Here is a 17,358-nt window from a genome sequence, read left to right on the forward strand (position 1 = left end):
AACATCATCTGTCAACTGAATGAACGATTATTGCTTGCATCAAAATGCTGGTAGTTTTGCTACGGAATAGCGTCTCCTGATACTATCGTGTCGTCAGATCTCAAACACGACGCACATTGTTGGCACCTTCGCCATGGGCATGCAAGGTCCCCTAACCGCCCAAGCCTTGGTGAGCCGTCTAACTACGGAATGAGCAGGCACAGAAGCACATGACGTTCTAACGTGATCCAAGGGCCGGTCACCATATGACGATGTTATTCAGGGCGAAGGCCCAGAGGATCACCGTCATCCACAACAGCAATATGATCAAAGAGGCCGTCCTGTAAACCCGGATACCAAGAGAATCAACCGCGAGATTGTGCGATCGCACAATGAGGTCATGTTGGTGATTGGTGTTGCGGAGCCGGAAAATCCGAATAAAAGCCCAGAAGCAGAATCGCAAAGGAGACATGATGCACACGAAGAAGAAGTTGGTCGCAGGCTCGATTCTCACGCCAGGCGCGCCATGGAAATGGTTGGGCTGTTTGGTATTCATGGCATTCGTCAACGCATCCTTGTAAACCTCCCCCCCCCCTTCTCCTGGCTTGCGCCACGCTAATGGCGAGTAGGTATATCGCGACTATTCAAAAGTCCCGTATTGGCAATTTTGGCAGCAAAGGAACGAGTTCTCCTGGAAAAGAGATGTCATACCTGGCGCAGCTGCTGGGCTGTTCACTAATTATCTAGACCGCGCCTTGTTTCGAGTATGGCTCGGGGATAGAGAAAAGATTGTGGCGCGTCGCATGTAAGGCCAACTCATGCCCCCTATGCGAATTTTGCTAATCATTTCCAGTATGCTTGACGTGTGGTCATACTTTCGAACCCACCTCAAATACTTTGCATCCATGCAGCGACTTGGCCTGATTCCAGCTGACCGATGGTTGCCGCGCCCGTCATATTTCATCCCATTCACAGAAGACTCACCTATTCCCGCGCCGCCGCCGTTGGAGGGACTTGACGCACTCTCTTTGCTCCGTTGGACGGGTAATGCCATTGCGAATGCGACTCCCTTCCTGCTTTGGGTCATGGTCCTTCGGGTCGCCAGAGATTTACAGCCCGAAGTTTGGTCGCAGATATTTAAAAGGCTTCCAAGCACCGCTTTTCGGGGCCGCAGAGTACTGCTTCCCCCAGCACCACCACCAGAAGAAGCTGGCCCGTCTCTGCCTGAGCAAACCGCCATCGAACAAGAGCCGGAGGCACTTGAAGACGCAGGGTTGGTACTTGATGGGCACGAGGTGAATGCGGAATCACCAGAACATCACGAGGCTCACGTAGACTCGTATATGAATCGAGAAGACGATTATGCGACAGACGAAGACGACAGCGAGCGAGTCAACACCACGCTGATAAGCTTCGACGTCGAGGCCACAGAAGCAAGCCCAGACGCGCCACCCGGGTTATGGTCTGCCGAGTTGCGCCCTAGTCAGGCAGCTGATGCAAAAGCCGATGCCCAACCGGTCTACCTGGACACTCTGCTTACGCAGCTACCTGCGCTGCTGGCCGCCAATATATACACAGACACGACTCTTAGGCTGTTGATGGCAGCCTACGAAGCAACCGCATTGAGGCTTATGGCGCGCTACCATAGACTACGCTATGGCCTGCCATGTGACGACATATATGTGCCCAATGTTCTCAGCGAGTTGTCGTGGCGCGCAGTAACCCACTTGGTAGGCGCGGAGCTGATGCACCTGGCTATATCTGGCGAGATTTGGGCTTTCTTCACTGGGCTCGCACAGTATTACCACATGTCCGATAAAGAATGGAAAGAAGCCGAGGCTAAGAGACTCGAAGATGAGCAAGCAGGGGACCCTGCAGCTCCTGTACTATAGAGGCCTATGGATCGGATAGGAGACTTGCGACACGGCCCGCAGCTTTGACCGATCATATCATTATATGATGTATATTTACTAGTTAGTTTGTATTTTCAACCCAAAGAGAGCTTCTAAATGACAAAGTAGGTCATTTCCATTCGCAAATTTTCATCATTTCCCATTATACCTCGTTTGCATCGCCAACTCCAAAAGATATCATTACGCACCGTCTCCAAACGAAATAACCAATCACCACCATGCATATAGATCAAGCACCATTGCGGTGGACCTGAGCACCCTGGTTTCTGAAGACGATGGTATCTCTCCTCTCCATGTACATCAGGGCTCTGTTCAGAGCCTGCTCACTGTATCCTTTGCCCTCGACCATTTCGCGTCGCAGAGTGGTCAGGCTAGTGCTCCATCCAATGGGCAGACGGCGCTTCAGCTCGGCCTCGACGCTGTTCACCTCGTCGTTGAGGTCGCGGCTGCCTTGGTTGCTGCCTTGGTTCACGGCATCCATGGTCGAGCAGAGGAAGAGGCGGATGGCCTCGTCGACGTGTGCCTCGGTGGCAATGGGCGATAACGTTAGTTTGGCCAGGGACTCGGTGATGCGGACAATGGCCTCGAGCTGACGGACGGTGATGGGGATGGAGGAACGAGCGTTGGCCTCAATTTCAGCGGCGTGAACTTGCCGGCGGATGGAGACGAAGTGGGACGACAGCTTCTCGGCAGCTTCTGAGCTTAGACGAGGAGCGCAACGGCTGGGAAAATTGTTAGCGGGGGGTGGTCCTGGGGAGAAACAGCCTGGAACTCACCTTCTGCAGTAGGAAATATATTTCTTCATCTTGTCCACTGGAATTTCTGACTCGGCAACTTCTTCAACGCCGCGGCCATCCATGTGAATGCCCATGACGTGCTTGGCAATATTGATGTCCTTTTCTCGGTTATGTTCGTCTTTCACGATGAATATCATATCGAAACGAGAAAGGATAGTGGTCTGGAAGTCAATGTTTTCCCCAGGGGTCTTCATGTCGTCGTAGCGACCAAATATGGGGTTTGCCGCCGCCAAGACCGATGTTCTGGCGTTTAAGATGGTGGTGATACCGGCCTTGGCGATCGAAATGGTCTGTTGCTCCATGGCTTCGTGAATGGCCACGCGATCTTCGTCGCGCATCTTGTCAAACTCGTCAATGCAGACAACACCACCATCAGCAAGTACCATGGCACCACCCTCGAGGTAAAATTCGCGCGTCGATTGGTCTCGCTGGACAGACGCTGTAAGACCGGCAGCGGACGAGCCCTTACCAGAGGTGTAGATGGATATGGGAGCAGCCTTTGAGACGAATTTGAGAAGCTGAGACTTGGCTGTTCCAGGGTCACCAAGAAGGAGCACATTGATGTCACCTCTTAGCTTGGCTCCGTCAGGCAACAGCTTCTTGGAGCCGCCGAGAAGGAGGCAGAGAATAGCTTTCTTGATATTGTTGTTGCCATAGATGGATGGCGCGATGCAGTCGGCCATCACACTGTATAAATCTGGTCGACGGCTCAATTCCAGGAACTCTTGCTCTTCCTCTTCTGTATAGCTGGTGTATCCCTTTAGTTGGTCAGAACTGGTCTGGATGCCGACGGCGCGCAAGTATGGTGTGCGAATGGCCACAGCGCCACCTGTAGCCGAATTTTTGGAGCCCTTATTCTGGTAAATGGAGAAAATCCCCGTGACTGTGCATCGTGAGCCCGGCACGACTCGATTTGTGAGATATCGGTCTGCAGAGATGAGCACGTGTCGTGGAAGTTCACCCACAGGAACTTGGTCCGGCGCCTCTTGCAGCTTGATAACTTGCTGATCAACAAATAGCGATTTTTCATGCAAGACAAAGTATGGGTCGAGAGGACACTTGGGGGTCGGGTCGTTTTTAAGTCTCTTGCGCTCGCATTGGCGCGGAAGGGAGACACCTGTGAAGCCACCGAAGACAGGAACAGACAGTTGGTGTTGGCAGCTGCGGCACTGTAGTTGCAGTTGAATGGCCTTCGACGACATGACAGAAGCGCCAATGACAATACCGGGAACTTGGACCAGCCGAGCAATGGTCATGGAGTCGAGGTTTCGGATGGAAATATCCCCAGCGTCGGAGTGAAGCAGCAGCTGATGCTCTGGAAGTTTGACGTCACGGTCGTGAGGGAAGAGGATTCTGTGAGAACACTTTTTCAAGGCATTTTCAAACTAGGCAACGTGTGAGCAAATCTTGTAACGGAGTACTGAGTAAAATACCCACCAGAGGGATTATCTCAGCCGGTTCAGAGGCAAGCTTATGAGCAAGCTCTTCGTTGAAGTTAATCAGATGGTTGATGTTGACATCGCAGTAGTACTTTTGCAGAATAGCATTTTCGCGTAGTTGATCACTGAATTACTGTTAGCACTCGTACTGTCACGATGGGGGTGGTTTCTTACCGATAGACAAAGTTGTTGTCGAGACGAAAGTCGAGAACAAACGTCTCGAGTTGGGTTTGGATTTGCAGTCTAGTATCACCGGTGTTCGCAGAACTCGGCTCGTACACGTGTGTCGAATACACAGATGGAGCATCCATGATGGGCGGCTCGCTCGATTTGTAGAGTGGGAATGCTGCAAGTCGCAAGATTCGGAACGTGAAGCAGTTGATGGAGGGGTTGCAAAAGCGCGCTGTATTAACTAATATTGAAGGGGACAATTTACGCGTCCAGACGCGTGACTGCAGGGCGACGCGACACGCGACTTTAAGTGGTTGCAGGGCGCTACCGTTGGCTGTGGCTGGCTGGCTTTGTGGCTGGGGACTGTGGCTTTCAAGCAATCCCGTCACGTGCAGCCCGCGGCCATTCTTCGGCTGTCGCTTCTGTGAGGCTCCACCAGGAGCTCTGTGACCACAGCTACAGATTACTGTTTGCGACAATGACGACAAGTGGTGCGTTGCGCTGCACCTACTACTATATTTCCGTCCATCCCAACCTCGAATTTAGCCGTACTCCTATTCCGCATATTTTCTTCCAGCGATGATACCCAGATAGATTATACAACACATCACCACAGCATCCGTTAGCTGGCTGTATCATCACGCCTAGCTCCCGAAGCGCACACATCATGTTCTCCTCGCCTAACGCTGGCAAGTCTGTTGATAGCTTGTCACCGCTATCACCGGGCGGTCGGGCGGACTATGCTTTCCACAGGTACGCATCCAGTCAGTGCTGCGACGGCACCCGATCAGGTACCTAATAGCTTGCATAGCAGGAATAAGCCAGCTTCGAGGCGAGGATCAACCGCAAGCTCCATCCATTCCATTGGCGGCGCTCTGCATTCCTCAGTTAGCGGCGGGAACGTTTCGGTTTATGAATCTGGTCAAAATGGTTTGTTTTGAATTATCCACGCACCCAGCTACATTGCTGAGTCCATGAAGCCATCTCGACGTTGCTACAGCCTCCGATCGTACGAACCGGTCTCCAACCTCACACGACAGCGCCAACCTCTAGCGCTCACAAACCCCCAACTGCGCGAGATATCCCACCCGTAACCTTGACGAACATTCCCCATGTCGATGCCGAAGACTTTAAGCCATACCTTTCGCAGGTGGGTGCCCTGTACGAGCAACTCCGCCGCATCCAGGAAAACGATGACGATGCGGCGGCTTCTGGGCGCCCTTTCAAACTTGATGAGCCCTGTGAGTCTGCAGATGGCTACTTGCGACCGTCTAGGACACGACCAGTGAGGCGCGGCTCTACCTCCTCGATAACGTCGCTAGCTTCGATCGACGCGCCGAGCCCGTCCCGCAAGCCGAGCATAAGCTTCAGTCGCAAAGCGGCCCAGGGACCGCCGCCGCTGTCGACTATTCCAACGGTGTACTTTGACGAAGGCTTTCATCTAGAGAACCCGCGAACGTTTGATATTGTGAGCGAGCGATCCGAAGTTATAAAACCGGCCGAGGGCAAGCCAAAGGGTGATAGCGCAGCTCCTCGAAAAGCGCTCGCTACCAATGCTATTCTACAAGAGAAGCTCTCTTGGTACATGGATACTATAGAAATGCATCTCATCAATTCTATATCTACCGCTTCAACCACGTTCTTCACTGCGCTGGGATCGTTGAAGGAACTCCACTCTGAAGCTGCCGGTTCTGTTGACAGAATCAAAACGCTCAGACAGGAATTGGAGGCTCTAGACCGAGAGATTGCCATGAGCGGTTTGGAGGCGGTTCAAAAACGAAGCCGTCAACAAAACTTGCAGGCATTGAGCGATGCCGTCGAGCAGCTGCGCCAAGTAGCCGAAGGGTTGGCCACATGCGAAACGTTGGTCGATGAGGGAGAGGTAGACAAGGCGCTGAAGAGCATAGACATACTTGAGAAGCTCATTTCCGGAGAGCGCGATGGACCGGTTGACGACGGACCGAAGCTGCGAGATCTGAGAGGCGCGGCAGCGCTCCAGAGTATCGATGCCGATCTAAATACGCTACGTTTCAGAGCTGGAAAGGCATATGAGTCTCAATTTTCTGCCATTCTATTTGCAGATTTACGGCGGCATGTTGAATCAGTATCGAATGCTGATGTACTTTTGCGATGGGATAATGCTGCTTCACGAACGAGAGGGGGGCATTCTCGCTCACCTTCCATATTCCCTACTTATCTGACGGCAACAGAGGATTTGAAAGCACAGCTGCATCCTGTGATGGCTGGACTGTCTCGGGCGAGGCATGTCAGCACAGCAGCATTGGCATACAAGGAGGCGGCACTCAAGGAAATTCGAAATCTCATCCGACGGCCTTTACCAAGCTCAAGCGAAGATGATAACATGTCGCTTATGTCCGTTTCAACAGCAGGTGGCGGAAGACATCTATCGAGTCAGGAGAAGTCGGCCAACTTAGCCCGCAATCTGCGCGCGCTAGAACCCGAAGACGCGGAGGATTTGCTAAAGAAGATGTACGTTGGCGTCACGGAGACGCTTAGAAGACTGTCCACGCAAGTAAAGGTGCTCCTGGATATCGCATCCTCTCTCGCCGACACGACGGAAGGAGACGGCATCAAGTCTCCCACTGTTCGATCACCTTTGGGCAGCCCTCGACCGGTCAAGGCACCGTTTCCTGGACTTGAGATTCAAGAGGAGATGCACCGAGCCTTGGATGTGACGAATCTGTTAGCCCAAGGCGTCGACATTGCCAATGACAAGATTGTCAAGGTTCTCAAGGTTCGGACGGAGCAGGCAACAGGTCTCTCGTTAGACATGTTCCTCCGCTACTTCACTCTGAACTTGTACTTTGCAAATGAATGTGAAGCTATTTCTGGACGGAGTGGTACGCCACTGAAGAACGTCGTCAACAGCCACATCAAGGAGTTTGTTCAGAGGCACCAGAATGCCGCAATGCAAACTCTGGCGCAAGGCATGGAAGCGGACAGATGGGTTGCCAAGGACTTTAACGAGAAACTTACTAGACAGCTCGGGGAGATTTTGGAGTGCAGCACGCACGATGCCGAGTCATGGGGCAACGGTAACAAGCTGTGGGTGCCGGCCATTGAGCTCCTCCGACTGAAGCTGGAAGAGGAATCAGCCGAAAAAGAAAAGGAAAAGAGCAGCGGCGAAAGAGAAAGGGCTCGACCGGCGGTTATCGAATCAGAGAAGTTTATTCTTCCCAATTCGGCCATTTTATGCATACAAGGGGTAGAGCACTTCCTGCACTTGATTGCGGGCATTCCTTCTATGACTACAGATATTGCAGCGTCTTTGATCGCCTACCTGCAGCTCTTTAACTCCCGATGCACACAGCTCATTCTGGGGGCGGGCGCTACGAAAACAGCAGGACTCAGAAACATCACGACGAAGCATCTATCCCTCGCATCGCAGGCCTTGTCACTGATGGCCACGCTGATGCCACACATTCGCGAGTTCGTCCGACGGCACGCGGGGACCAGCGCAGGGACGTCGGTGCTTATGGGGGAGTTCGACAAGATCCGTCGACTCCTGCAAGAACATCAAAGCAACATTCATCAAAAACTAGTCGAGATTATGAACGGGCGTGCCATTCTGCACTCCAAGGGCATGAAGACGATTCAGTGGCACAAAGACGACGAGGGCGCTAGTGCACATGCGTATATGGAAACGCTTGTCAGGGAGACAGTAACTCTACATAAGGTGCTTACGAAACACCTACCGGAGAATGTCATTCAGGCCATCATGGTGCCTGTTTTCAGCGGCTACAAGGAGGTGCTGGGCTCGGCATTTCGGGATGCAGAGGCGAAGAATAAGGCAGGACAACAAAGGTCTTTCAAACTCTTGCTCATACCGGCTATTTTTTTACTGAGACTTTTACAGCATGCTTCGAGATGTCGAGTTGTTCAAGAGCACTCTTGGCGGCCTTGACGAATTCGGCGATGTTGGTGAGTACTTGACGAATATCGTCAAGAGCAAAGAGATTGCGCCTGAAGAAGCTCCCGAAGCGCCAAGACAAGATACGAAGCTAGAGGACAAGGCCAAGCAAGATAAGGCTGACGACGGCAAGGACGAGGACAAGAAGGTGGAGAAGAATATTGTCACCAAAGATGAAAAGACGGCGTCCAGCGAAGAAGACGGGCCCGAGCCTCCGGCCAAAAACGATGTAGACGTGAACGGGAATGGGAACAAGGGGAAGGCGGGCATGTAAAGTTGGACTTAGCGACGTGTAACAAGCCATTCACCATGCTGTACTGTGTAAGATAGGTAGGTGGCGGTAGACGAGAGAAGTTTCATACGACTTGGATTCGCTGGTGCAGCTACATTTTATGCCAATACATGCTGGGATACGGGGTTGGGGACCTGAATGTGCACCGATATACTTACTGCCTTTGAGCTGGCTCCTCTTACTGTCACGGCCTAGCTATGCGACCATTTTGTTAAAGAAGCGCGTCGTGGTTCGCGGGAGGGAGCCGGCGAGTGCTGTCCACGTCACGTCATACCATGATGGACCTAGCTATACACACAAATACCAGGCAGATTGGTATGACTAGAATATCACCAACACTTGGACAGGGTTGTGGCCGGATGCCCACATCTGCAGTGTGGAAAACAGTAGCGCCGTGAATGTTTCAAAAAAACAGAATCGGCCAGGATGGAATGCGGCAAACCCGGGTGCCTGGAGCTAGCTGACTCGGGCGTCGCCGCAGAACGGTTGGCGAGCCGCTATGATACATATCCTCGAGCCTCTGCGCCCCCCCATCGATCACACACCGCCGGACTGTGCGCGACAAGATGATCGTGGAGAAGTTGACATATGTACGGCCGGCCGGCCGGCGCGTCTTGACTTGTCGGGGCCGGCCACCGGAGAGGCAGCAACACGGTTCGCGTTCAGGGGGGGGGTGTCTTGTGGACAAATCGTCTGGTTTCGTTTCTTGTTAAAAGCGGACCCGTTGCACGTGTGTCAAGGCCCGTGTTGCGTGTCAGACAAGGATTGGGCGAGCAGGGATCCGAGATTCGGATCGAGCACCATGTCTTTGACAGCGGATGTTGAACATCAGGCTCAAGAAAAGAGCGACCATGGACTTTTCTCTGTTTTTTCCTGGCAAGCAAAACCGTGGACCGCATCCTTACGGCAAAGCAGAGCACAAACAATGAGGAGGGCATTATGAAGCATATTACTCGCCGATAGGTACCTTGCCTAGTCAGCCAAGTCGCGTGCTTTTCTGTTGATCTGCAAGTACCTTGTCCTGTACCCACCATAATACTGGGCGGCTCGCCGGCCACAACGCCTGTGCCAGGGAGCAACGTTGGCAAAACACACAGACCCCCAGCCTCGGAGAAAGTCGAGCGTGTCATGGAGCGCTCCACCTGTCGGTCGTGGTCTAGAATGCGGTGATCAGCATATTAGTAAACGTGGTTGGGTTTCTTGTCCCATGCATCGGTTTCTTTCTTCTTTCGGGACGGAGAGGCTGCCAAGCTGCCTTGTCGCCCGTTGTGCGATGCGCTCGTTGGCAGAACCCGTGTGTGAACTGTATGCGCCGCACTGTGTTGGCGGCGCAGCCTGTGTACATGATGACACACCATGTCCGCGTTTTACCAGCAATGTACTTTTTGTAATTTGCAGATGCCTGCTTTCGTATTGTCGTCGTCCAATTTGCTTGAAAATATATAAATAGAAAAATCACCCCCCCGACCACTGACAAGATTGTTCCTTCTCGTGTAAACTATTATTACGACAGAGTACCAGGCGGTGCTTCTAACAACAGGGGAGCTAATAATAATAACGTGTAGCGGTCAAACGCTGAATCCTTCCCTTGCCATCCAATTGTTCAAAACCCAAAAATAAACCACTTTTTGGCACCCAAAAAAAAAAAAAAGCTTTCTCTGCAGAATCGGCCCCGCAGAAACTTGCAACGTGGAACCAGTCAGCGCTTTTTAGAACAAGAAGCCTAACTAGCCCAGCCTCCCCCTGGCGAAGCCACAGGTACCCGAGCTCCGAAGCACACACACACACATACGTACCCCTTGTTGGTGAGAGAGAGCAAAAAAGCCACTTGAACGCGTCGGAGCCAACTCTGGTTGATGATGATTTACTCTTTTTTTTATTTCTTTTTTTAATACTAGTATGATTCAGGAAGAAAAGAGGGCGCTTTGTACTCCATCAGCCAATCACGGCAATGACAACAGCATGTTTTTTTTTCGGCCTTACTACATGCGGTACCTCTCTCTGTACCTACGCGAGTGGGGGGTGTTTTCTGACATGGGTTGGTCCACATATTGAAAAGGAAATTATACTATATAGGCTAGGGTATTGTAATATAGGTGAATTTTATATTAAAAAAAAATATTATAAAATATAGGAAAGATACTCCTTTTTTTTAAAGTATTTTATAAAATTATAAAATATAGTAGAATAGAAATAGTAGAATAATAAAGTATATTATAGATTAAGCTATATTAAGATTTAGTTATATTAAAAATAGAGTATATTAGTTCTAAAGTACTTAGACTCTTAACCTTACTAATATAGAGGGTATATTTAAATTATAGCTATATTAGAACCTAGTATATTAGGATATAGGTATTTCTTTTAGTATATATATATAATATAGAGTATATATTATTTTAAGTATACTATATAAGCTAAGATCTATATTCTTTATATTAGGTATTATAGAAGAAAGTTATTATAGATTTATAAGACTAGCTTCTATTAAAAATATTAAATTACTATATACTACTCTATTTAATATAATATATATATTTCTATTCTTATCCTCTTATATAGTTATTTCTATAATATAATCTACCTACTAACCTATTTTATTATTACTTTATTAGCTTTACTTATTATACCTTAACTAGAGAGGTTAAAAAGATAGTAAAGAGCTTAGTTTTAGTAGTAGCTATTAATATTATTAGGCTTTATTTTTTATTATAAAACCTATATATAGATTATATATATATATAGATAGTAGGGAATAGTAAAAACTCTATTTATTATAGGACCTATTAAAATATTAGTAGCTTAGAAGGTATAAAGAGAAAGAAAGGTAATACCTATAGTAAAGGTAGACTTCTTACTAATATAAGGTAGTTTTATTTATCTTATAATTAATTCTTTAGTATTTAAAATATTTAATATTTATATCTTACTAAAGTAGTATAAAAATATAATAAGTAAACTAAGGTAAGCCTAGTAAATAATATTAGTTAGTTTATTTCTCTATCTAACTTAGGGGACCTTATAATAGGAGAAGAAAGTAAGTATAAACCTAGTAGTAAGCTAGAAGAAGTTAAGGGGATAAGAGTAATAAAGTAGAAGTATAGGGAGGTAAGTAAAAGACTTAGAGGGATAGGGATAGATAAGGATAGGGATAAGAGCAAGTAGTATAGGATAAGTAATAATAAAGGGAGTAGTAAACCTAGAAAGAGATTAGTAAGTAGTAGAAGTATAGAGAGTGTATAGTAAGTGCTTAGTCTAGGTCTAGTAGCTCTTCTCTAATATTAGATACTACTATATACTTTTAAATATTAAGGTCTAACTACTTAAAAACACCTAGTAAGATAATACTTTACTATATATATTCTATATTAGGAGCTAGTCTAAGACTATATATTATAAAGGTAAGTAAGATTAAAAAGCCTTAAATATATTAAACCTAGATAACTATAAATTAATATTATAAAGGGAAAGTAAACTTTAACTTACTAAATAGCTATAATTAATAATAAGTATTAGGCTTAGTGTATTTAATTTAATAAGTACCTAGATACCTTAGTTAATTTATATATTCTTATACTTTTTATCCTCCTTATTATTATAATAGTTAGAGCTAATTTTATTCTTATTAATAGGATTATCTAACTTACCTTTTTATATTACTTACTTATTAATATAAGTAGAGGTTTATTAACTATATTAGATATATATTTATTAATATAGTAGTATTTAGCTAAGTAGCTTTAAGTTATCTATAGAAAATCTATAGTAAATATTAGATAAGATATATCTTATATTTAGATCCCTTCTTTTAGTCTTTAGATATATTTTTAAGGTAAGGATAATAATATAGGATAGATATAGAATATTTAACTAACCTAGTTATACTTAGTAGGAGGTAGTGGTTTTATCTTATTATATATTAAAGAATATATAGTATAGTACTAATATAGGTACCTTAAATAGGTTTTAGTAGGATATAATCCTTAATAATATTACTTTATAGGTATTAAATACTTCTATTATCTTACTACTTGATTTAATAGTCTATAGTTATTAGCTATTTAACCTAAGCTATAGTAAGTAATAATAGGATAATAATTAGCACCTAGATTCTATATTAGTAACTAGAATTATACTTAATATATATATTACTACTTCTCTAGATAGTATATCTATATAGTTAGCCTAACTTAACTAGGCCTTTAATACTAATATAATATTAAAGTATTAGTATATATAAACCTAGTATTACTTATAGAGAGGTAGATAGTCTTATATAATATATTTAGGGGGGTATTATATATCTATATTACTAATCTTAATATAATAAAGAAAGGTAAAGGATAATAAGCTAGGTAGATAAATATACTAATTTAAGGGATATATAGGTATTTACTATTCTAAGATAAATAGATAATACTACTACCTACTTTAATATTTATAGCTATTAAATATAATAGTAAATACCTAGGTAGGGTTAAAGTAGTTTAGATCTACCTTTTAGCTCTTCTTTAGTAGTAATAAATAGATAATAGCTACTTCTATTTTATATTAGTAATACTAATAAGGGTAGATAATAAGATAGCTTAGGAGGATTAGTATTTTATAGATAGAAAATTTGTAAGGGCCTAAGTATAATAGGTAGGAGAATCTTATAGCTACTATACTAGCTGTTTGCTATATCTACTATAGAGTTAGTAAGTAATTATAAGGTAAGACCTGCTTACCTAATATGAATTACTTATACTATATGCTTTTAATGTATACTGCCCTTAAATACCCTAGAGGTCTTATTTTATCTATATTTCTCTATTTCTAACTTATTAAATAAATACTAAGGAAGTAAGAATAAAGAATATAGTATAGAAATAATTACCTATACTTCTTACTTTATATATTTTTACTTTCCCTATATATAAACTTTAAATCTATATTATAAGTTACTACTTATACTAACTTATCTAGATCTATATATATATTTAGTATTAATATATAGCTTTTTATTAAAGTAATTATTTCCTATAGTACTACTAACCTTTAAGGTAAAATATAATAAATATCCCTTCTAGGTAAGCTTTTATCTAGTAATCTTAACTAAAGTATATATTATTTAGGATATAGATAAACCTTTTATCTGCTTATAGTACTATCTATACCTTCTATAGTAAGACCTCTAGAAGCTTAATAATTCTCTACTAGTTCTCTTTCTTATAAATTAGGACCTTTAAAATAAATTCCTTCTTACTATATAGATTATAGTAAATTAAATTAAGATAGAGAAAGGTATACTTAGTAGCTAATTAACTATAGATAAGTATTCTAAGGATATAAGTAAATTAAGAGTTAGTAGTAATAAAATCGCTAATAGAAAGTATTATTTAAACTCTATCCCTATATAAGAAAAGAAAAAAGGTTAATACTAAAGTATATACTAGAAAAGAAAAGGCAGGGTGCCTTAAGGTATATATAATAATATAAAAGAGACCTTATTATACTATTAAATAGTATAACTACCTAGATTACTAATATAGCTTATATTATATATTTATTAGTATGCCTATAGGAGCTATTATTTAGTAGGGTAGCTACTAATAAGAAGTCTAGGACTATATAAACCGAGAAAATTTTCCTTATTACTATAGTATAGAGCATACTTTATAGAATGTGTGATTGCTATATTGTATATCTTTTTACTACCTACTATTACCTCCTTTCCTAATATCTCCTTATTATTAAGAATCTTATAAAGGTATAGGTTAAGTACCTTTACTAACTTTAGGTAGTACTTTTAAATATTATTAAAAATCTCTTATATCTCTAGGTACTATATTATAAAGTAGCTATTAAGTAGTAATAAAATAGTAATATTTATATTCTTATAATAGATTAGTATTATAGCTATATTCTAAAAGTTTATATAGAGGATATTAGACTTAAATTATCTATATTATAAGTTAGAAATAAATCTTAGTAAATATACTAGATAGAGAAAATACTTATACTTATCCTCTTTAAGAAGTATAAAGACTTTATTATACCCCCTTTATTATATTACTACTTTATATAGGTAAAGCCCCTTATAAATATTTAGTAATCCTATTTTCTTCTAAAGTTTTATTAGCTACTTACTCTTTAAAATGTTTTATAATTAATTAGTATTTAAAGAAGGGGTAAGGCTTACTTAGGTTATAGAAAATCTACTTAGAATAGAAATAGCTAGTAGTACTTACTAGATAGCTAGCTATCTTCTAAGCTAATTTAGAGTTATTTATACTAGAAATAAGTAGGTTAAAGATATAGACTATAAGCTAGTTATTAGATTTTAAATACTAGTATAACTTACTATTCTTATTCTACTCTATATTAGTAGTAGCTTAAAATAATAGCTAGAGAGCTTACCTCCTAGTAATAATATTATCTTAGAAGGTCTCTATCCTAGTATATAAAAAGGGACTATAGGTTATAACTATAGATTTTATAATAAGGCTATATACTATAGTAAAAATCTAGGATATAGAAAATATTAAAAGGCTATTATAAAAGTATTTCTATAGAAAAGTATCCTTACTAAGTTAGAGAAGAGTAGCTTAAAAGTTAGACTTAATATACTTATCTTTTAGCTATATATAGAATAATACTAGTAAGATAATAATTCCCCTAGTAAACTCTTATATCCTTTAAGAGTTAAGATATCTACTTAGAGACTATAGCTACTTCTAACCTAGTAGGAAAGAAAAGGATTAGAATACTTATATTACTTCTATATAAGCTACTTATATTAGTATCTTAGGCTCTTTAAATAGTAGGAGAAAAAGTTATTTAGAAATTCCTTAGTACTTTAAATAAGTAGTATTAATTAGATAGCCTCTAATTCTATTTATATATAGTATAAATATATCTTAAAGATATAAAATTAGTAAAGTAGTAGTAAACTTATTTAGGGCTTACTAAGCTTACTAAATGCCTTTATAAGTTAGAAGTCCTTACTCTACCTTAAATTCTTAAGAAAATTCTCTATTTATATTTTAGTTAGTAATTCCTTAATAATAGTAATATTATTCTTTAATTATATACTATAGTAACTATATTTAATAGTATTATAGCTAAGATCCTTTTACTTACTAATTAGGATTATATAGAAATAATAAGGTAGGTTTACTATTAGTCTTAAATAGCTTATAAGATTTTACTAGGATAGTATATTACTTAAAATTATAGAGATAAAACTATAGATAAAAACAGGTTTACTATTTATATCTATTACTATTCTATAGTTAAGCTCTTATAAAAAAGAGAAGTACTTAATAGTATTAGTAAGGAAGGCGCTAAAGGGACTAAGTATAAGAGTATAGAGGCTTTTCCTTCTATTATATAAATATTTCTTAAGAAATTATAGAATAAGATAGAAGCCTATTAGTAATTAATATATATTTTAGAAAAGACTAAATATATTAATAAAAAGGTAGAAGGGTAGTAATACTATTTTAGAAGTAAAGTTTTTCTATAGGTACTTATAACTATATATAGAGATTTTAGCTTTAGCCTAAAGAGGTGTACTTAAAATAAGTAGTTAGAATTTCTATATTTTACTATTAAAAATATATTATATAAAGTTCTCTTATTATAATAAAGGTAAGAGATTATTATTCTTAGGCTTAAAGTTATAGTCTATAAAAATATTAAGGCGCTAGTAAATACTAGTAGGCTTAATAGTATACTATAGGTCTAGAAATAGTATAAACTCTTATTACCCCTTTTAGATAGTTAAAAATTATAAAGGCCCCTTTTTTTCTTTTATAATATTTAGTAAATAAGATATTAAGTAAACTTCTTATATTTATAGTATTAGTTAGCTAGCTTAGTTATACTGTCTTATCTTATAGCAATTATTAAGTCTATACTAGATAACTCTCCCTAAGTAATACTAGCTATTATATCTTATTTAGTATATAAAATCTAATAGCTATATTAGTAGCTTATCTATATATATAATATACTACCCTAATGTTATATATATACTCTCTCCCTAGGTGTTAGCCTTCTATAGCTTATTTATATTATTATCTATCTAGACTACTATACTATAATAGATAAGTTACTAATTTATTAGTAAAGATAGGAAACTTTTAATTAGAGAGTATAGGTTAAATATAAGTATATCCTCTTTAAGAATAGAATAAGTTAGTAGTATTTCTATATTTAGGTTAACTATATAGTATTATAGTGGTACTAAAGGTAGGCTTTTCTTAAAATAATACTTTAATATATCTTTATAGTAAGGGATCTTCTTAACCTCTTCTAAGCTATTTATTATTACTAGGACCTTATAAAGTTCACTATATATAGTATAAGATAGTCCCTATTTCTACTCCTATAGGAATAAGCTTATCTAGAAAATAGTTAGGCTAGGTAGTTTAACCTAATTTAAGACTAGTAATATAGGGTCTTAAGAGTTAGAAAGTATATCTATATCTATATAATTAGATTTTAAACTTATCTTAATACTTTTATCTAATAAAGAAGGCTTATATAATTCCTTAAAAATAGAATTAGTCTCCTTATTAGTAATAATAGTTTCTACTACCTCCTTCTCCTAAGAAGTCTATTCTAGTTAAGGCGGAATATCTAGAGTGTAAATTATATCCTTTAGAATTTACTAAACAATTCTAAGAGTATTAGTAGCTACTAGCTAGTCTTTATAATAGTTATTTATATTAAAGTCGCTAAGAGTATTAAAGGAATACTTAATCTTATTAAGCTATAAGTTAGCTAGGAATTTAATCTAATCTTTATAATAGGGCTTATTTTAAATATTATCTAAATTACTTATATTAAG

General features: G+C 40.7%; 3 protein-coding genes across 3 annotated transcripts; 2 read left to right on the plus strand and 1 right to left on the minus strand.

Moving 5' to 3' along the window:
* Positions 1–133: 133 nt before the first annotated feature.
* On the plus strand, positions 134–1,871 carry CCM_03198 (uncharacterized protein; the record flags this gene model as incomplete). Its single annotated transcript, XM_006668349.1, has 5 exons — positions 134–169; positions 233–556; positions 609–784; positions 1,095–1,252; positions 1,315–1,871. The coding sequence occupies 5 exons, from the start codon at positions 134–136 to the stop codon at positions 1,869–1,871; spliced, it is 1,251 nt and encodes a 416-aa protein (XP_006668412.1).
* Positions 1,872–2,121: 250 nt separating this feature from the next.
* CCM_03199 (DNA replication licensing factor mcm5) lies at positions 2,122–4,439 on the minus strand (the record flags this gene model as incomplete). The annotated part of the gene is made up of 4 exons (XM_006668350.1): positions 2,122–2,614; positions 2,669–4,074; positions 4,127–4,253; positions 4,303–4,439. 4 exons carry the CDS (start codon positions 4,437–4,439, stop codon positions 2,122–2,124), a joined length of 2,163 nt encoding a protein of 720 aa, XP_006668413.1.
* Positions 4,440–4,966: 527 nt separating this feature from the next.
* Positions 4,967–8,504, plus strand: CCM_03200 (Vps54-like protein; the record flags this gene model as incomplete). Its single annotated transcript, XM_006668351.1, has 5 exons — positions 4,967–5,052; positions 5,114–5,229; positions 5,280–5,540; positions 5,586–8,124; positions 8,177–8,504. 5 exons carry the CDS (start codon positions 4,967–4,969, stop codon positions 8,502–8,504), a joined length of 3,330 nt encoding a protein of 1,109 aa, XP_006668414.1.
* Positions 8,505–17,358: the final 8,854 nt, after the last annotated feature.

The sequence above is a fragment of the Cordyceps militaris genome (assembly GCF_000225605.1).
Source record: "Cordyceps militaris CM01 unplaced genomic scaffold CCM_S00002, whole genome shotgun sequence".
Lineage (NCBI taxonomy): Eukaryota > Fungi > Ascomycota > Sordariomycetes > Hypocreales > Cordycipitaceae > Cordyceps > Cordyceps militaris.